The following is a 21,682-nucleotide window of genomic DNA, read 5'->3' on the forward strand; positions in this document are numbered from 1 at the left end:
AGTAAAATCCTTTCATTAGAAATACTTACATGGTTTCCCTTTCTGGATACATATAATAAGGAACTTTACAGGGATTATGGTTAATGCAGGCTGACGAATTGCATACAACCTTACAAAAACCAAGTTAGAAAGTGATTATATTACACCATGTTAACAATGTCTTGCAGCAATACTTCCAAGTACCACAGTGAGTATTTTTTGTCTTGTCAAGTCTAAATTATTTTCTGCGGTTATCGAAAGCATGTCACGGATGCTGTTGATACAACTCAAGTTGAATTGAATCCAGAAAACATTCCTTTAATGTCTCACAAGGATGAATGTCATTTGTTTCAATAAAAGAAGCGCTCAATAAAAAAGGAGCACTTTTCCTAAATGATACACTCTTTCTCCTCTGAATGATTCACGCCTGGTGGGTCTATGGCCCTCACGGCTCATTGTACATCTTATCCGAATGCTCATCTGTCCTTCAGGCACTGGAAGCGAGAGGATATGTGGCGGATTTTCTATTCTCTTACTGTCACTTACGGCTGTAGGTTATTACAAGAGGATTTGGCGTTCATGGGATGTGGGGTGCTTTAAAACAGCCAATAAAAGAATTATAGTTAGCTTGAGATAAATCACTACTGTGACATTCCATTAGTAGAAAAGAGCCATTTATTACAATACAAAGCACTATGGGTTTTTTTATACATCATAAATAGTACATTAGTTCTTGTTTACAGGTCATAAGCAATAGTGCTGGAAATCGAAGAAGGGAAGCTGATTTAAGGGAACGAGAAAACTGCTTCCAGAATCCCCCATGAAAAACTGTGTTTACAGCAGCACATTTAGGCCAACTGAAGACTTCACAGCCGTTCAGGTGACTGCGAGTCATTCGTACTGAATATCAGCTGGGCGCACTGCATCACAGGGCTGATATTTTGATGTTGAAGATTTTGACGACATGGTCGGCACCAGCGCTGGCTAGTTGAACCCAAGCTCGCTCTTCGTCTCCGCCATGGCCCGCCCGGCCCGGCCTCGGCCTCCAGCGCAGCCTCTTCACCGTCAGAGTGTGAGACTGACTGTGATGGGTGGTCAAGGAAAGCCACAAGCATGACGTTGATTAAAGGCAACACAGATCTCCCCTCGCACACTGTCTGGATGTCTCTGGCACCTCGTTTCACTTCAACTCTGCCTGTCCAAATACTTCCAGGGGTGAATACACACTTGCGAATTTCCAAACTAACGCAGGCAGATGAATAAACACACAAATCAATCTTGCTTTTCAGAACTCAAGCTAATTTTCACTTCTTGTGCTTCTAAGGTGAGTGACTTCTGGGGAAGAGATACGTGTAGGTGCCTACAGAGATGGCTTATCAATTACAGCTACAGAAGGAGAGAGTTTAGCCAGTTGGGACTCAATCCACTGTGGGGGAGAGAGAGAGAGAGAGAGAGAGAGAGAGAGAGAGAGAGAGAGAGAGATAGATAGATAGTGAGAGGGCTCGGTGCGAAACAGAATGCACAACATGGTCTGGCCCCTCTCTGACACCTCATTCTCTCTCTTCACGGATCGATGCGAAACCTGCCCACGGGAGCGCCCGTATCAACCTGAAGCTTCTCCCGAGCAGCGTGGGCCAGCTCAGATACATGCGGCACTTTGTTGTCAATTATACCACCAGCACTTGTCCCTGGGTGGAGCTATGACTGTCGTGTTTCACTTCAGATCAGGTCACTTTCTAAGATGCTAAGAGGAACACTGTGGAACTGTCAGATCATTTATAGGGGCTTGTGAGGCATTTTAAGAGTCCTCAATTATTTTTGACCAAAAAGCTTTGAAGAATCTGCTTGCTTCTGTCAAATTGTCTGTGCGGACAAAAAAAATTATTCTAATTGCAATTGTGATTAAAATGCTTCAGGTGTACTTTACTTGTTTGTACCAGTGCACAGTTCGGATAGCATATAATTAAAATAAAATTATATACAAAATAGAAAGTGTAATTACAATTTTATCATAATTATTATTATTACTAAATGAAAACTGCAAATAAAACAAGAAATCTAGTCTTTTGATAAGCAGAGCTTATAATGCTTTGAACAGAGATTTATGAAGACTGAAAAACAAAAAAAAACTAAGTAAACAGTTCTTAGTTATAGTTATGTGCGTGCAGGCCTATATCAATCACACCTCTTAGCTAGAGTTCAAACTCACCATTTCAGGATTATAAAAGAGTGAAGAATATGAGCAGGAAAAAGGATACCGAGCATCGGTTTCTCCACATTTGCTCCAGTCTGATCCAGAAGACAAATCCTCTAACGGCCTCCATTTATACAGCACTATCTTCCCATTTTCTAGACCTACAGCCAGCAAAAAACTACACAAATGCAAGTATAATTCAATATTTTTCCCAGAAACATCACACTAATTCTAAAGACCACAAGTAACCGATTTAACGTTACCTCTGGTCCGAACAGAGATATGGGCAGATAGACACAGCAGTGGCTGAATCTCCGACATCCAGAACAGAGGAGGAGGGGGTCACGCTTTCACCCTCACATTCACCGACACTGACTCCAGAAACATGATGACCCCAGATGATTACCTGTAAAAACACAACAAGGTCAGATGTCAAAGCTTAGACCACAGGAAAGAGCTGGACTTAAAAAAAAATGGTGCATGCAGTCCTTTTTTCCCCTCATTAAAAATGTTTTACACAGAATAATCAGCATCAGTAGCCTTATAGCAGCGGTTTTATTTTACATGAAGCTGTTCTCTTGATGGGGGTAGACACAATAAAAAACCATGAATAGGTTCAATATGTCTTCCTTTTTATGAGTTGCCCCAGTTTAATTGCCCCAGGAAATTTTAGCTTCTTACAAAGGTATTGATAACTAACTTTTATGTGTTAAACTGGACCTACCTTCTTGTCTCGACTTGACGTCACAAAGTACTTGCTGTCCGAGCTCCAGTCACATGACCAAATAATGCGCGTGTGAACCGCTGTGTCCTTACTCGTGTTTGCGTAGAGAGAAAAGCTTGCCTCTGGAAAAAGAAACAAATAAACAAACAAAAAAAGGTCAAATCTAAAAATACAAGTCATAATATTCACAACTATATTTAGTTTAATTTAGTTAATTGGGATATTCTGCTCAAAATAAAGTAGTACAGCAAGCCATTCTGTTTTCTTTTATGCAGTCATTTGTGCTGCAACTAAATCTGTGAACAACCAATGTTTTGCACATTTTTGCTCTGCTAATTAAAGCTCAAGCAACCACAACTGGTCAGTCACAGACTAGAGAGTCTTCGTAACTCATTAGCCAGAAACACAAAAGTCCTACAAATGGAAAGGAGGCATCAGGGAAGGCAACAGAGATTTCTCCACGCATGACACCGTTCAACCACCATACTGGGCTGTTCTCTGATCAGCTGTGACACTGACTAACCTCTCCACGTCTGCACTGCAGCATACAGGCTGTGAGTAATACCAGCCTCAACGAGAACAGACTGCAGCATGCCTCTGCCTTCAGTGGCCGGCAAAGCCACGGACTCATCAGAAAACGGAGAAAGAAAAACAAACGCTCCTGTGGTTACCTTGTGTCAACAGTGATTTAGAGGAGTATGCTCAGAATACACATGAACACTGTAGTGCGATCACAGGGCGGCGCTAGCAGACTCTTGTCTAAATGCCAGGAGAATCTTACAGTGGGCGAACATCAGCAGTCCACAAACTTATATTGTTGACAAAGAGAGATGGAGGAAGGTAAAAGCTGTTTTTGAGTAAAGAAGTCTATAAGCCCTGGAGGAAGCTGTTAGTGTTCCCATTCATCTTATTGAATGTTACTTCTACGGGGCGGTTTATGTAGGGCTGTCCGATAAATCAAAATAAAAACAAAAACTTGGATATAATTTAGTTTTCAGAGTCTCTGAGTGGCTCGGTTCTGTTCAGCTTCGTTTGCTCAAACTAATGCACGCTTATAATGTGCTTTTGGAAACTAAACATGCACCAACCACCTTCCCAAACTTCTAACCAGAAATCAGCTTTGGTCAACAAAAGTGGAGCTATGAGGGCTCCCTGTGGTTTTATTCATTTAAAATTTTTGAAAATGTTTTGAAAATGCAGTGGGAGGTGTGCTGACCTGTGTCTGAGTCAGGGTTTCCTCGTCTCCATAAGGACCAGGTACGATCTCGAGAAACGGCGAGCAGAAGGTGTCCATTCGGGGAAAACGCCATCTGAGTGACGGTCAGGCTGTGGCAGGGCAGTGACTGCAGCTGTTTCCAGGAAGTTGTGCTCCACAGAAGAATGCCAGCATGTTCTGGTTTAGAGGCCTGTGACACAAGACACATGTTGATCATGTAGATTTTTCACACCAGCGTCCACAAGCAAGTCAGTGCTCTTTTTCTGAACCTCAACCGCAGAGCCCTCCTCCTACAAGCAGCATTTGCAGCTCAGCCAGCAGTTTTAAAGAATAAACCTCATGTCCAAAGCAAAGTCATCTGAGCCTGCAGGACCCCAGCAGCAGGCCGCCATCAGCTCCACCGAATAAACCTCACAATCTCCGCTCGAGCGTGAACAATGGCAGGTGACACGCAGAATGTGCTTTCATTCGGAAGGGCTTTGTGCGTGATCAGCGTGGGTTTGGCAGAACCACGGGGCCAGACCGGGACACAAACCAATGATCTCCCTTCAACCATCTCAGAGTGTGTCACGCCGGCCAGAGGGCACATAGGGCTAGTTAACCAACCCTGGTCATGCAAGTTCAATGTGTTTTTAATACGACAGGTGGATCTTTACATTAAAGAGAAGAAAAATTAAATCACACATGGATGCCAGGGTCTAAATTGGCACAAGCTTGTTAAAATGGCAAATTACTAAACATTAAAAAACCACTTCAGGATCGGTGCAGCCTCACACATGCATGCTCTTCTGTGTTCTGTTATTACAGCCCACGGATACATTTGTGTGACACTAACAACCATCTGGTCACGCATGTGATTTTACCTTACATGCTGAAGCCACCACAGTCCTTGCAGAATCCGACGCCAGACAAAACATCTCAAAACCGTGCCCGTACCTGCGGAGAGAGTGACACGGAAAGAGGGTATGTTAATGAGGGCTCTGTCAGTACCTGCTCACAAATAAAGCCTGAGCACCATGACAGGTTCAGAGAGTGATTCAAACACAACGGATGCTTTGTGTGCCAGGGCTGCCATGCATGCTCTCCTGTGCTTATGGGAGTGGAAGAAAGCCATGCGCTCTGGCAGCCATTAGCAGATCTGCTTAGTAATTTCCAACACTGGATAAATAGCTCGGCAAGCCAGGCTGTCAAAGCCTTCAGCTGCTTACAGCTGTGTATGTAAATTATAGTTTCATCCAGTGTATCAAGGAAATCGACTTTAAATTCTTATGAGCAAGATTTTAAAAATAAAAAGTCTGTACATTTCAATTGATTATAAATGCCTTGAGGGCGATGAAAATTTAATTGTGAAAATAGTCGATGTTTAATAATTCTGCAAAACTTCTTGAATAATACGCCCATTTTTCCCACCAACCACTAAGCATCCAATTCTGTTATAGATTGCCTACAGTTTAGGCAAATGTCAGAGTCATATGTCATTTAGTGCAACACAGGCATTATTCTGTGCTAACAAATGCAACAGAATAAACAAAGGCCAGAAAATACTGTATGCAAGTAAGCAAACACAGGCTCAAATGCTTGGCTAATGCAAACACCCCATTGCATTGCTGTGGCAGTAACTATCCTCAGTTCACAAGGCATCGATAGAGACTTTAAATATCTGAGCCAGTTATCCGTATGCTATTCAGCTATAAACATTTGAACAGTTTAAGCAAATATTCTTTTGCTAAATTGCTTTTTGCGGTTTAAAAACACATGCATAAAACAATTGGTAAATATCAGTGCTACATATTGGTTACTAGACACTTGAAAAATAATTGCAATAATGCGGTGCAGCATTAGGCCCGGCTGCAGACAAACACAAATGATAACTGATGGGACACTCACAGCTTCTGTACCTCTGGCCACAGTGTGTTCTGCAAGAGGTCGTCCTCTTTCGGAGGCTCTGGCAATACACACACACACACAGAGTTACAAATATATTAACATAGTTATTATGAGAGATGAGCAGATGCCTATAGACTGTATTTGTCAATAAGCTCATATTTTAATTTAGCAACAGATACACAGACGAGTAATTACTCAAAGCTGTCTGGAACAACGACAGCTTTATCTACAGTTTTCAATGATACATGCTGTAAATCAAATTTAGCTCTCTTTATGCAAGCCTGAAATAATATGGTCTCATTTCGATATACAGACACTTATGCAACACATGCCCCAATTGAAATGGAATGGAATTTTTTTTTATTCATATCTGGTTTGCAGTTTTACTTTAATTATTTCCTCTTTGCCCCTCCAGAAGAAGCGAGATAGAGGGAGTGGTATTATCCTATTAACAACTCTGTGTCCGCCTCATTGCGCTCCCCATCGCCCAGAGTCATCAATATTTTAACTTTGCCATTATATAAGCCTTCTTTCTAATTATGATTCCAGATTAAGGAGCTTTTTCAATCACATTGACAACGTTTGCCACTGTTCCCCTGGAGCAAGAGCAGCATAAACCCCCCTGCTTCAACACTCACCCTCCACCCATCCCCCCCTTATGCTGTAAAAACATTTGTCTCCAGTATCTCTGATTCATGCCCCAGATACATTAATAAACCAGAGAAAACAGGCTTTAATAACTGCCTGTCACACATGTAGGATATCATTGCGTTTTCTAGGAATAACAGAGGAGCTGTCAACTTACAGTGTCTACCTGGTGTTGGTGAAGTATTTGACTATTGACTATAAGTCTAATGCATTTTGTTTCAAGAATAAACTGTCTACTTGGAGATAAAGAGGACAACTGACTGAAATGTAATCCAAAATGACCAAGCACAGTTCATTTTTAATGCAATAGTAGAGGGAAAAAAGCAAGGAAATAACTATAAATAAATACCAGTGAGTTTGAGAGGTTGAAAGTAGGACTCTTTATATTGGTCGGACAGGCTATTGAAATCTTCACTGTCCTGTTGAGGGCTCTTAGATGCGATGTCACCTGTAAACACATCAGATGCCACTGTAAAGACTAGCAACTGCCTCAACGCTCTCAGGATCAGCTCAATGCAAATTCTCCTGTGGCCAACGAATTCAAAGGGTTCATACCTTGAAACACTGCCTTGTTAGACAGGCCAAGGGCAGGAGTGCTGGCTCCCTCTGGGAGATCTGCTATTTCCTGAACACCCAGGAGACATAGACACATTGTAAAACCTTCTTTATTTAAAACCTTCTACTATATTGCGAACTTGGCAAATTGTGTCATAAATGCAAAATACTCTGTAACAACTGTTGCATAAAAGCAAAATGCTCAAAAAATCCTGGTCTAAATGGGAGCACTCCACAAGAGCCAAAGCATTCACGTCATATACGCTTAATTACACAACTTCAACCTAAAGTGAGAATGCTATTTATGTCATCTCATTTACTATGACCTCAAGTTAGAGAAAATGAAACTCCTTTAGCTATATATATCTGAGAGCATGTGCATAAACATTAGGATTAAGATAATGAGAAATGTGAGTCTCATCTTAAAATCTCTTGCTGATACAAGACATTGCAAAGAGTAATTAAAACCCAGGTTTTATTTGATGTAACTAATTAAAGTTTAAAGATGAGAGGATTCTGAGAACTTACATTACAGCCCAGCAGTTTCTCCAGAGAGGTGTGTGATATGTTAGCAAAGTTCTCCACAAAATTCCTTGGAGCCTTGAACACCCGCAGGACCTTCTCATCGGCACCCGACACAAACTGAAAACGCCCAATCATAGTCAGACACTGCATGTCATAACCGTGAATCTGCGGCCTTGAGATCTCATGCCAGGTAATCTGCAAACACAGAAAAAGTTTATCAACAGTAAAAGTTTGACGATGTATGATTATTAAAAAAAAGAAAAAGAGTTGACATTTGTTTAAACCTCTGAGCATCCTTTTCTGGTCCAGGGTGTAAAAAGTCTGGTGGTTTGGTCTGATCCGACAGTGATGATAAACTCTCCCTCAGGGTCCCAGCTCAAGTCCTGCACTGCGCCAAAGTGACCCGAAATGACCACACTAGGCCTCCATTCTCCCTGTGCAAAAGAAGTCTCCAAATTTATTTACTCCATTTAATATAAATAATAATACCCTTGAATTTTGTCAGTTTTTATTAGGCAAACAGGAATGTTTACATAAAGAGGTTTGCGTTACTGACAGATGTTGTCAGTTACATCTGACCTGGTTGCTGTCACAGTGCCAGAGGTGCAGCGCTCCGTGAAAGGCATGAGCCAGAATCATAAAACCGTCCGGACTCATCTGGCATCCATAGAAACCCAGAGTGTTTCCTCCAACTTCCCCAACACGAACCTTAATGAGGAGTCATCAAGAAATAATGGAGAAACTAAATATTCAAACTATCCATATTATAGTGTACAACACCACGCATAAAACCTGAAACATTCTTGTAGGACTACTTAGAACTACCTAGAAGGACACAATGGTGAATTGGTAACTCATTGAGGGACTTAAACTCGGGCCGTCGATTATTCCCTTGAAATTGTAACTGCGATTATTAATTACGATTATCACAATTTACGTTGAATGATGTTTATACCACTGTTTGATGCAACTGCATGTCATATTTTTATATGAAAATATACAAGCTGAAAACACTAACTGAAAAAACTTTTAGTGCTTTTCTGTAGTAAATTAAACCTCAAATGTCAACTATGCATCAAATTGGTTTCTTCTTTAAATGATTAAATTAAATTTATGCATTTAGCAGACGCTTTTATCCTAAGCGACTTACATTGACTTCAGGCAAACAATTTTCTCCTAACATGTGTTCCCTGGGATTATTTTAATTATAAAAAAGTAAAAATATTAATGGTATTATAACGTTATACTAAAATTTAAATCATGAGGGGGAAAAAACCTTAAGATAATATTTAGAAAGAAGAAACGCACCATAATCATGCATAATAACATAAATGGACTTTGAACGATTAATTGCAGCTTTGTATGATTACGTAATTGTATTTTTAGGTAATTGTTGAAACTGCAGCCCTAACTCAAACCTCCAATATTTTAGTTACCCACCCTGAGGTGCATTTCAAATAGTATGATGTATTGTTGGAGACATTAACAAGCTAGTTACAACTGTACCCATAAATTGTAGTAACTTCATCACATATTCACTGATTGAACTACCTTGGGATCAAAATACACTCAAAGGCTACTTTATTAGGTACACCTTTTCAACTGCTCATTAACAAATACATCTAATCAGCCAAATACATACAAAATCATATAGACATGTAGACATGGTCAAAAGAATCTACTCCAATAAAGCATCACAATGGGGAAGAATTTTAATTTAAAGAGCCACACAGATGGGAAATCAAAAATTACCTGTATTACAGTGTATGATGTAGCTGTCCATCAGTGTAAACAATGTGCAAAGTAATTAAACCAAAAAGTACACGATTTATAAAGTTATTGGCTTCTAAAGTAAGGAGTCGACTCTGAATCGCTGAAACGAGTCATTATAGATTTCAAATCTTTTGCCCATCTCTATGTACGTCATTAGGAACACTTTGCATAATAATCTCCGCCTACCGTCTTGAGAGAAACGGAACTCTGAGCTGCCCCACCCCCCACACAGACGCTCTGGTTGGTGTGAGAGCATCATGTCGAGGAGACATGTGTTTTTAATTGTAAAGGCAAGTTTGTTTTATTTTCACTACCAAAGAATGAAAATCAGAAGAACCAATGGTTCATTTTCACCACAATACCAGAGCAACACAACCTTTTGTTGTGTCCGTAACATTTCACTGATGACTGCTTTTCTAATCTCGGTGAGTACAGCGGGATTTTCAAAGCGTTTGGCCATAAAAGAGGGTTTATTACCAAATTTATTTAGAACAACGAGCATCTCCGAATCACAACGCGAAGTATGATTATGAAGTTATGTGTTTGTTTTCTCCCGAGTGTCTTATCAGTATGTGTGCTGTCTGCAGCCTGTCTGCGCTGATCTTCATTTACAAACACGTCATTAAAATGAAGTGTAACTCCGTGAATACTCAACGAAGAGACATGAGAGAGATATCTATAGAAAGCTTGACATGTCTACTTTAAAACTAAAAAGTGCTGCCGAAAACAGATATTCTGTGATAAAGTAATCCATATGAAAACAACGCGATGTTTGCTTTTCATGTCTCCCTTCATTATATCTAATGTGACCACGCCCCCGTGCTGAACGCGCTATTCAGATTCAAACTGAAGCGCGGGGCTTGAATACACCCACACAGAAGAAAAAGCAGCGAGACTGTTCAAGTTTTTTATTTTACTGTTTGTTTCGCGATGAGAGGAATAAGACATAATTCACACCAAACAGATGCTAACGCATAGTTTACCGTGGAGGTGTGTGCAGAACAACCAATCAAAACTGACTATGTTAGTTGACCAATCAGAACACAGTTTGCTACCGAAAGGTGGGGTTTAAGGAAACTGAATCTTTTGAACAGCTTCGCGCGAACCGTTTGGGGATCTCTGAGAATTGAGGTAATTTTAAAATGATATTTTGACAAAATGACAATGTTTTTTAACCTTGGATGGATTTAAACCTAATGTACAGGACTTATAAACAGTGATAGGAAGCTTAGAATTTTCATCTTACTGGCTCTTTAAGTGGCTTGGCAATGTTGTTGGTGCCAGACAGGCTAGTCTGAGTATTTCAGAAACTGTTGATCTACTGGGATTTTCACACACAACTATCTCTAGTGTTTACAGAAAATGGTCCAAAAAGAAAATATATCCAGTGAGCGGCAGTTCTGTGGGTCAGAGGAGAATGGCCAGAATGATTCAAACTGAGAGAAAGGCAACCTCGAAGCAGAAGGGCTACAGCAGCAGAAGACCAAACCAGGTGATACGTATAGCTTATGACAGCTTATAATAGCTTATAGCTAAAAACAGGCTACAGTTAGCACAGGTTCACCAAAATTGGGCAATATAGATGCCTGGTCTAATTTATACCACTTATTTTGCTCAAGAAACAGTGGTTCTAACCACAGATTGAGAGCTGCCGTTCCAACCACACAACATTGTGAAGCTATTGATGAATGTTTTGGGAAACAATTGATAAAGAATGTTGGTAACAACAGAACTTTTTTAAAGTTAACAATGTTTTGGGGAACCCCAGATCTTTAACTACAGTCCCTTTGAATGGTGGTATCGTGGGCTTTCATCCACTCTGTAATCCTGGCTCAAGTAGTCAAACTCTTTTTAGTGTTATTTGTTCAATTGATTATACATTATGTTGTGGCTGTTATGAGTTAATCGCCTGGGGTGGCTAAAATCCGATCCCAGAGAGGACATATATATGTAAACAAAAACCTTGGAACTACACTCTGCACTCTCAATCATGTTCTTGATGGTGATTGTTTGATAAGAGGCCTTCGCTGGTGTCACTGCCCCCGATAAACCGGCTGGTCAAGCAGGCAAATAATTAGTAGTCATGAATCCTGAGCAATCGGAGTTGAGAGTCTACAGCTGTGCTCCATCTCCGTTAAGTAACAGTCTGAGGACACCAATTAATCAGGCCAACAAGCGAAAAGCACGACGTATGCAAAGAGGAGACTATTAAATGAGAAATAAATCATGTTTGCTTCCTTTGAATGCATTAATGTGATGTTGAACGTATTCACGCACACATTAAATCAAATGTGAGCCTCGGAAAGCTGGGAGACAAAATGGTCACATGAAGAATGAATCAGTGTAAACTCCTCTGACTGGGCTGGGCTATGAATACCAAAGCAATGTAATTGTTTTTCAGCAAACTGTAGCATGGGTTGCCCTCCGTCTGGCCCGTGTCTAACATGCTTAATGCTGCTTGAGTGTCTCACGGTAATGGGGGAAGAGAGTCGTGCAGCGAAGCAAGCGGTAACATTGTATAAAACAAGATAATTAGTCATGATTATGCCATCAGCGATAACCTGCCTCTACTTTTATTTATGGTTGTGCACGAGCAAAGACTGATGCTCCAGCCCCAACATCTGCATTGCCAACACACACTCAGAGGGTGAAGAAATGATTTTGTAATTTAATCAAATCACACTTTCAACTGTGAAAAGGAGGTATGAAAATTTCAGCAGACAGCCATCGCAGTGGTGTTTCCTGTTGACCTTGAGCAGGACAAGACATTTCCAGCAGCCGTGTTAAGAGCAGCAGTGATTCCTCACGTTCAGGGGTGTCACCGCTCAATGATTCAGCCTTTTGTCATGCCCAGCAGAGCATGTCTTAAAGATATTGCCAGATCAGGTGGCTAGCTTAAGCTCTTCTTCAAAACATCAACACTAGATGGACAAATCAGCCATCTGATGCTGAGATTTTAACACGGCCACAAGACAGGCAGGACAGTTCGAACAGAGCCACGTTTGGCTGGAAAATACAGATTTAAAACTAAATCCACAAACCATCAAACAGTAAGGGCTATCAACATTTTAATGCTCCCGTTTGCACCAATAGAGAGACATCTGAGATGCCCTTCACAGGCACATCCTACAGAGTGAATATGGCGGAACTAATGATTGCGATGAAGAGAGCCCTTCACTTTGAATGGCACGGATCTCTGTGAGCCATTCTGGAAAGAGTGATGCAACATTAACCAGATCGATTTTGAATTCCATCCACATGGCTACTCGTATATCACGGCCAAATCTCATGAGGGAAATGTGCAATCACTCTTGTTTAGGGAAGGAACACCAATATGGATCTGTGGCACGATGTGTGTTGTGACACAAACCACACTGTTTTGGATGGGATTTGTACGAAACCTAACAATGCAGGGGAGTGACGAAACATTTTTGAGGTTGGGATCCTGGAAATCAAACATCGCCCACAATGATGTGGTCTAGAAGTTACTAAAGCCTGGTAGCCAAAAGACTAGGTCCTTGTAGCTTAACTGGTAGCGATAACAATGACAAGATTCACAGGAACCCCACACTTAAAAATGAAAACCGTGTAGATAGTACCTATGAGAAATGGGCACATGTAGTTTTGAAGCCTTATGCCCTTGAAAGGTACTTAGCTCCGGTTGCTCCAGAGTGATTCAATTAGTTTACTGCGAGTCACTGTGGATAAAAGCATTTGCTAAATGACTACTTGGATTATCTTGCACTTTATCCTACAAGATATGGGTAGTCACTACTGGACAAACTAATGCTTTACTCATGGTTTCATTCCTGTGGAGATGGGGACTAATGAAACTGAAAGTGAGCAATCCAACAATGATGATGGATACTGAGAGCAGCTCAATAGTTTGTCAATTCTAGGTGATGTGGGTGTGGGTCATGAGGTCTAGAGGTTAAAGATTTTTCATGATAACTCATCTGTACTCTCTTCTGGGCTATCAGGGAAAATAAACCATTAGCATAACACTAATGGCTCACAGAGTCTCAAAATGGTCCCTGCACACTGCTCATTGGCAACATGACTTATTAGGAGGGTGTAGTTTACACAGCGGTTTCCCTGGCCACTGTACTGCAAACCAGCTCTCCACTAAATCTAACCAATTAGGCTAATCATTATGGAGGAGACTCTTCTTTGTGGGTGCGTTAATTAGCCAAAGTGATGCTGGTCATTTTGTGCTTAGTAGGGCACTTGCAGTAAGTCCACAACTATGACCATGAAGGCAAGTTTTAGGTTTAGTTTTCATAAACTGCCATATGTATTAACAAGTAATAATTGCTAGTTCAATGGTTACGGCCTTTTCACACCAAACGCAAGATGAAAAAATGAATACTATAGCAAAACTAATGTAAACAGTGGTATTTAATCAAAGGTCAGCAGCAAAAAACTATCAGTAAAGTGAGTTTAAATAGTATTCTTTAAATGTATTATTTAGTTATTGGACGTTTGGACCTTGTGCATTTTAATTTGAGAAATGTAGAAGAGTAAAGTGCAGTTGTAGAAATCTAAATATGCACTGTTGCAGAAATCTACCCAGTAATTATTCATATTTATTAAATTATGAAAGTTATATATAAAATATAATATCTGCCAGTTTAAAGGTGCTCAACCACATGTGATAACCCAGTTCACACCTACCTCTTATCATATGCCCTTTTCCACTCTATACAGAAGAGACATGCAGAGCAGAAAATACCAGATGCAGAACAACCCAGCTGCATCCAGGTACAACACAAGACCTGAAATCAACTTCAACCATTTCCTACAACTACAACTCACTGTCTTTCATTTTTAATTGGACTTAAGACGTGCCTTAGTTCGACAAAGCATGTGCGTCATCTTATCGTACTACAGCATGCCAAGTGTCAGAAACAGGAGCCACTGATCTGAGCCCTGACATGTTATGTCTGTATACCAAGATCAAAGTGAGTATCTCTTATTAATCAACCACAAAGTCAAGCCTGTCTTCTGCTGTGCCAAATGCCAATCAAAACGTCCTATTATGACTGAAGTGAAAAAACATAGTTTTAAGGTTTTCTGAGGTATCGCCATCCCATTTCTGAGAGAAGCTCACCAATCATTCACAGTCCCTCACACAGATGGCAGAGAACAAGCTTGTCTGTGCAATTCTCAGTGTGTGGGTTAAATTTGACACAGTTAGCAGAGAATGGGCAGATGTTCCCTGCATTACCCAGAGAGCGTAACAGCAGAGGAGCTTGTGCAGCAATTCATGCCACTGCTGTGGATTCTAGAAGTCCATGACTGGCAACCTGAGAGACTATGAAGGACAGGAAGGAAATGACCTCAGGATGGGGTTATTTCTTTCCAAGAGCTTGATCTGTACACTCAGATTAAAATATATATATTATATATATATATATATATATTAGATCTTGTGCCAATTTAAAGTCCTTATGGAAGTTTTCATTCTGAATTTAAAATTATTTTATTAGGCACTACTAGGGGTGTGACGGTTAGTATATAACCGTGAGACCGGCGGTTATAGTTGAACACTGTCATTAGAACTCTATAACCGCCAAAACAGTGTCATTAAAATATTTTTTACAAACATTTTTTATCAAAAATTATTTTCATTTTTTAGATAGGATCATAAGATGCGCAATATATTTTGGGAGACATGGTTTTTACCACTTAATGAAGTTTTGTAAATCGTCAGACATGATATTTACCACATCATAAAATTTTGCTTTGTAGAAAACCTTTCTTAAAAACGAATTTCGTTTTGTACAAATTTTATCTTAATTTTAATAAATGTTTCATCAACCAATTGCATGTATTTTAATAAATAAAAAGCAAATAAAGCAGACAATGATAACCGTGACATGGAAGCACCAGCGCGCCGCGTTCACTTGCACTGCACTATGAACTAGAGCACATCTCATCGTAAATGAAACTCAGTGTAGGCCTAAGCTTCATACATTAGCATTAAATATCTTTGCTGCATGCTTTCTAGAACAGACAATGGCTTTTTTTGCGGCTCGCATCAGCAAAGCATTGCATCGCAAAACAATCAGCGGATGGCGGGCGGGTGCGGCTTTGAAATTTGCTCAAAAAACGTTGGTGCGGATGATGAGTTTTGTGACAGATCTCCTTAATAAACGGAGGTCTGAAATCTCTGCCCCTTTACCGATCAGATTGGCGCTGATACGGAGTTAACCCGCTATCTCCAAGAACAACCAATTGACTCTACGGCAGATCTACTACATCCACTATTTGGTGCTGTAACTTTTTATCCTATTATTTATATTTATTTGATTTATTAACATTATAATTTATGTTCTATTTTTGGTAGATTTATTTTTTTAATAGTATTCAACTATTTTACTTTTATTATGAACTAATGTTATTTACATTGCTTGTATTTTGTATCAGTTACTTGTTTATGTTTTTACAGCACTTTGAATTGCATTGGATTGAATTTAAAAAGCGTTTTATGAATACAAATACAGAAATTTCTGGAAGTCTGGAACTGAAGCTAGAATGCATTCTACTGCATTCTAATCCACTTTCAAAATTTTTCCAATATCAGTATTTACTAAGTAGTAAACAAAATGACTTTACCAGCTCCACCCACACCCCTGAATCCTCCTCTGGCCCCCATAAGATCATGGTCTTGTCCATTGAGGCAGAGAGCAGCTTCAGGGGCTGTTCCACTAAGTCACCTGCAGGGGGAGACATCAAGAAACAAAATAGATGCAGAGACTGGATAAATCCAAATAAAATATAAAAACAATTTAAATTAAATATGAAATTGAATATAATTTCAAACAGTACATTACAGAGATATGAAGAAACAAAATCCGAACATGCTCTCTGATCACGTGCTGGAATACCTTTGACACATGGAGGTTGCCAGTGAACTCCATAAACCCAGTTTTCATGGCCAGCCAACACCGTTTCAAGAGTCACAGCAAACTCTAGAGCAGAAAGAAATGAGCAATGAGCAACAGATTATTATCCTTATACATTTTTCATTACTTAAAGACTTTACTAGACAAATCTTTTTTTTTTCTTGCATTTGGTTGTGGCAAGTTCATTTTGCACTCTTGGTTAGAAAACACTGTATAAATGATCCTTGATTTTGTGTTTCTACACCACATAGTTTCAAAACAGATAATCAAGCAACTAATCAACTCAACAATAACCAAATTCTAGAAGTCATCACACAGCTAAATAACAATCATGCAACACCTCCAGCCTCACCATCTCCAGACACTTGAAAAACATCCTCCTTCATCTTGAGAACAGCGTCAGTCTGCTGGTCTGCTTCAGTGACAGTCTTGGCAAACAGTCTCCACACTCTGATCAGACAGTCCTGTGAACAGCTGGCCAGCCAGAGCTCTCCGTCTACACATTCAGCAGTGAAAAAAAGTAGAATAGAAGCTTTCCCGCTTGTACAGTATATTTCAGTTATGGTGCATTTAATTGGCAGCAAGAACCTGTTGCATGAATTATGAAAGAATGTGAGAGTGAAAACAACAATACTGGCACATTAGGATGATGCATTTTATACCCTTAGACTATTTCCATGCCAGTACTACTGTATCATATGCATTAAAAGGGTCTATGACTTCAACTCTTTTGCTAAAAATTCACAAAACAAGTGCACATGATATTTCACAATTGCTTTGATGTTTGACCATTGAGTTTGTTTGTAATTCTCATTATTTCTTAAGACAATGTTTATTGCTGTGAGAATCGTCCTGTCAGAGCCAATTAAAATGAGCTTATAATGTGCATAAACATTTCAATTTACTTTATTACAGTAATGAAAAGTGCTAGATCACATTCTACTTTTCGATGTGGCTTTATCTTTAATTAAAAAAAGGAAATTTGGACGATACATATAACTTTTCTTTGTAAATAGCCAATAAAATATTGAGTACATCTTTTAGACAGAAAGAAACAACTAAATAGTACATTTATTTAACTAATATTTAAGTAACAAAGGAGAGACATTCTACAAAAGCACTACTTTGAGATATGAATAAGAATACAGTAAAAACAGTAATATTGCAAATTATCAGAATTTTTTTTTTTTCCTGTGGTAACAAAGCTGAATTTTCACATTATTAAAATTGTGCTGCTTAATATTTTGGTGGAAACCATGTTCCATTTTTTTCAGGATTCTTCAATTAATAGAAATTTCAAAATAACAGCATTTATTTAAAATAGAAATGTATGTAACAATATAAATGAAGTCACTGACATTTTCAATAAATTAAATGCATTTAAATGAAAAAAAAAAAAATCTTTGATTAGCATCATAAATACTAAATGCTACAATGAGGACTGAAGGCTACAAAGTTAAAATTTCGATTTCATGGGGTCTTATGGTCCTAAAACATTATTTTACTTCCTCTAAATTTCTTAAGCACATTTATTCCATTTAGAGGTCCTACCTTTAGTGGCCCACTCCACACATCGGACCCAATCCTCATGTCCTGTCAGACTCAGAAGCCTCTGAAACTAAACACACCCACATGACACACAAAATATGAACAGCATTAATATAAAGTAGAGACACCTGACAATCTTACCTGTCCGCTGAGCTGCACATACAGGTGAACTCTGCTCTCATCTCCCCCACAGGCCAGTACTGGAACTGCAAGAGATGTAATTATCCTCTTCATTCACAAAGAAACACCAGGCAGACAAGTCACTAAGTCTATTCACGCCATCTAGAAGCGAAATACAGCTACAGTCCAGACGTGAGGGCTAATGTCGCCCCAGGACCAGGACAAAGACAAAATAGGACAGGACAATACAGTAAATCAACATGGAGCAGCGGGCGCAGCTTACCTCTGCTGCCTGGCAACAGTGCCAAGGAGACATCCATCATGAACCCGCTCCCAAAAGATATGGTCTGGAGGCATGCGGCTAATGAAGAGAACAGAAACACCTCACATGAAAATGAATTTATTATTTTTAATTAGGCCATTTCATATTTTGAAATTAGACAATTACCCTGACAACCTGAAATCATCTCCTGAGGTAATGTTAAAAATAATGCATTCAAAACAAGCTGGATTTTGGATTATTGCCATCTGAATGTTAGATGAATGATGCAGCTCATCATCGTGTGACTTGAAAGTCCGTCAAAGCAATGCAGAAATTTTGCATTTGCCCTACTGTATATAACTTTTTAAATTGTCACTTTCTTTCTGAACAGCAAGTATGGACATCAGAAAGAAAGCAGTAGGAATGACCAGATTACGCCTGTGCTTTCTCTTATAGTTTAAGTTTACTTTAGGGAGATACAAATAATTAGAATTAGAGTTAAGACAAATTTTGTTCATGATGAGACTTTTCTTATTACAAGTGAAGCTGACTTGTATAAAAAGAAGTCAATAAATAGATGGCATGTATACAGCAGGTATATTAGATACAGGAGTCAAAGACGAAAAGGGGTTTTCAAGCATCAAAACAATAAAAGCTTAATACAGCTTTAAATTTTGACCTGTTTAATTTAACTTTTTCTGAGCAAACCATTATAACTGTCATACATTTTATCATGATATACATAAAAAAAAGAAAAATAAACTACCGTCATTTAGTGAAACAATAGTTCATACTAAAAAAAATATTGTCAGGTGTATTTAGAGCAAGAATCATAAGATGGCATTAAAAGACTTCAGTGAAATCTTTACCATTATCTGTCAAACAATTAGGTTTTAACTACGGTATTTGTCAGCGAGAAATTTTTAATCATTTCAACTATAATAAAATCTAGTATGATGATGCATTCTTTTATACATTTTATTAAGTACAGTTCAGAACAAGTATGTTGCATTTTTGATGCAGACACCAAAATGAGACGTCTTGTCTTTGACCCATAGACATAAATAAAATATATATCCAGGCGTCAGTGTCTCATGGTCTTTCAGAAATATATACATCTATTTTTTTTTTTATTATGGAAACTGTGATACTTTTTTTTCAAGGATTCTTTGATGAATAAAAGTTTAAAAGTAAAGAACTTTTGTAACATCAGAAAATGTCTTTAAAGTCTTTCAAATGTCTTCCCTTTCAATAAAAATAAATCTTACTGACTAGTGACTTCCAAACCTTTGAGTACAGTAGTACATATTAAATAAATACACATATTTAGAATTTTTCTATTTGTTGTACTATTTGCTTTCTGTTGATCTCGGTTGCTGACATCCAAGGCAAGTTCTACTGTATCTCTGTGATGACACGAACACACAGATTTTGATCTACTGCATAAGCACTGAATTTGGATTTTAAACTCTACTTAATTTACAAGAAGCAACCAGCAGATGTCAGGCTTGGAGAATTTGAAAAGTACTTAATCAAAAACGAATTAATTTGAACTCTAAAGCTCACTTCCTATCTTACCTGTGTCAGAGCTGCACGTCCAGAGTTTGACAGTGGAGTCAGAAGAAGCTGATGCCACCAGTAATTGAGAGGAGGACAGAGACATGGCATCCACTGCACACACGGGCCCGGAGTGTCCCGAACACACTGCACATGCTGTGAACTGCAGCAGAAGATGGACAAACTTAACACTTTTTTTTTCTTTTTTTTACTTTTGTGATTACAGATTTCCTGATCACAGATTATGTCCATAACTGACCAAGCTGTGTCATTCCAGTTCTAAAGTTTTTGAGGCTTTTATCATGCTGTAGAATTAATTTTATCAAACAGGATGATTTGACAAACAGTGTGACAAACAATCAGATACATTTTCTAATCAATTGCTAAAAAAGCTTGCGCTGTTGTTTTCCCACCAGAAATAATGAGCATTATGCAATTGAGGATCTGGGCAAATTGCAACAAACCTATTAAATTAAGAAATCAATCAGTTACAAATTGTTGTAACTTGGACAATTATTTACATTATGTTATAATTGTAATGTGGTATCACCAAGGGCTTTCTTAACATAAGGGATTAATCACAACTGGTTGCTTTTCAAAAGATATTCAAAAAAAAATTGAAAGGGTTTTGAAACCCAGTGGAAAGTGATGTTTTATATATATATATATATATATATATATATATATATATATATATATAAAACATATTTTTAAAAATTATAAAAGAAGGCAGCATGAAAAACAAATCTTTAAAAGCTGTTGATTTATTATTTAATATTTTATCCAATGTATTGCATAACAGAAACGACCAAATAAATGTTGTCAGCATAGGTGATCATATTAACTGTTGTTGTTGTACACACATACCTTCCCATCCTGCTTCTCCCAGACAATAACATTATTATCTGACCCACCAGACACCAGCTGGGTTTCCGGACCTGCAGAAATAAACAGCTTACGCTTCTACGTTCAAAGTTCCTTTGTTTGTATTGAAAATGCAATAATGTCTATCCATGAAGATAAAACATTTCACACTTTTTTTAAACCTCTAAAACTGAAATGTCTGTCAACAGCCTATTAAACATTTATTAACGGTGGTCAATGTAAAACACTTACTGCAGTCTTGTTTGTGAACCCATTGGACAGCATTCACTCTTCCAGTATGTTTATTCAGCACCTCAACAATCCTTATTTCCTGATAACAATTCATAAACAAAATCATGACACACCTGTCACACTTTCACTGTCACCGATCTTATTTGACAGTTTATCAAATACTAAAGACATTTATTATGAAACTACTTGATCGGAAGAATGCATACTCTAAACACAGGTTTAAGGTCACAGTTTGCACAACACTGCATTAAAGAATCGGAACTTGTAAGTGCATATGTAAAATATAATAACATGCCACAGAGCAGCAGCAGCATCACCTCAACTAAATCAAGTGAACAGTCATACAGTCAATAACGTTACCTGAGGATTATAAAGGGCAACTGAATTACATGTCCCAAATGCGATAAGACCTCCTCTGCCCCATGACACAACATTAGGAGCGCGATTAGCACAACAAAAGACATGACATGTGTCCATTACAGGCGCTGCCATCTTCACCGCCGCTGTGTGTTACAATTAAAAAGAACCGGGAGAATATGCCACCGATAGTAGTTCCTGAAAGAGTTATTTAAAAATACGATTCTCTAAAGATATAGTTGAAATAGATTAAATAACATTTGTATTGCATTTATTATTAGATTAGATCAATTAAGCAAGACACAATTATGCA

The 21,682-nt window shown here is 38.6% G+C and overlaps 1 protein-coding gene across 2 annotated transcripts; it reads right to left on the minus strand.

Moving 5' to 3' along the window:
- Positions 1-636: 636 nt before the first annotated feature.
- elp2 (elongator acetyltransferase complex subunit 2) lies at positions 637-21,680 on the minus strand. 2 transcript variants are annotated; one of them, XM_026257164.1, is made up of 22 exons: positions 21,373-21,680; positions 21,013-21,091; positions 20,764-20,834; positions 19,918-20,059; positions 18,361-18,438; positions 18,099-18,163; positions 17,961-18,027; positions 16,750-16,905; positions 16,392-16,475; positions 16,120-16,220; positions 8,308-8,436; positions 8,013-8,162; positions 7,732-7,923; positions 7,204-7,273; positions 6,998-7,096; positions 6,001-6,058; positions 4,977-5,049; positions 4,114-4,303; positions 2,898-3,019; positions 2,437-2,579; positions 2,238-2,351; positions 637-1,061 (listed from the first exon to the last, which is right to left on the minus strand). In XM_026257164.1, the coding sequence occupies exons 1-22, from the start codon at positions 21,502-21,504 to the stop codon at positions 905-907; spliced, it is 2,472 nt and encodes an 823-aa protein (XP_026112949.1). In that variant the 5' UTR covers positions 21,505-21,680; the 3' UTR covers positions 637-904. The 2 variants fall into 2 exon arrangements, with proteins under 2 accessions (XP_026112949.1, XP_026112950.1); XM_026257165.1 differs by having other exon boundaries at positions 16,762-16,905; positions 21,373-21,504.
- Positions 21,681-21,682: the final 2 nt, after the last annotated feature.

The sequence above is a fragment of the Carassius auratus genome, unplaced genomic scaffold, assembly GCF_003368295.1.
Source record: "Carassius auratus strain Wakin unplaced genomic scaffold, ASM336829v1 scaf_tig00214237, whole genome shotgun sequence".
Classification (NCBI taxonomy): domain Eukaryota; kingdom Metazoa; phylum Chordata; class Actinopteri; order Cypriniformes; family Cyprinidae; genus Carassius; species Carassius auratus.

Bases quoted from the DNA above. Each gene is read 5' to 3' on its own strand.
- elp2 (XM_026257164.1), bottom strand. From the start codon at position 21,504: ATGGCAGCGCCTGTAATGGACACATGTCATGTCTTTTGTTGTGCTAAT. The intron at 18,164-18,360 runs GTAAGCTGCGCC...CATCTCTTGCAG, and splicing joins ACTGTTGCCAGGCAGCAGAG to TTCCAGTACTGGCCTGTGGG. The intron at 7,097-7,203 runs GTATGAACCCTT...ATGTGTTTACAG, and splicing joins TAACAAGGCAGTGTTTCAAG to GTGACATCGCATCTAAGAGC.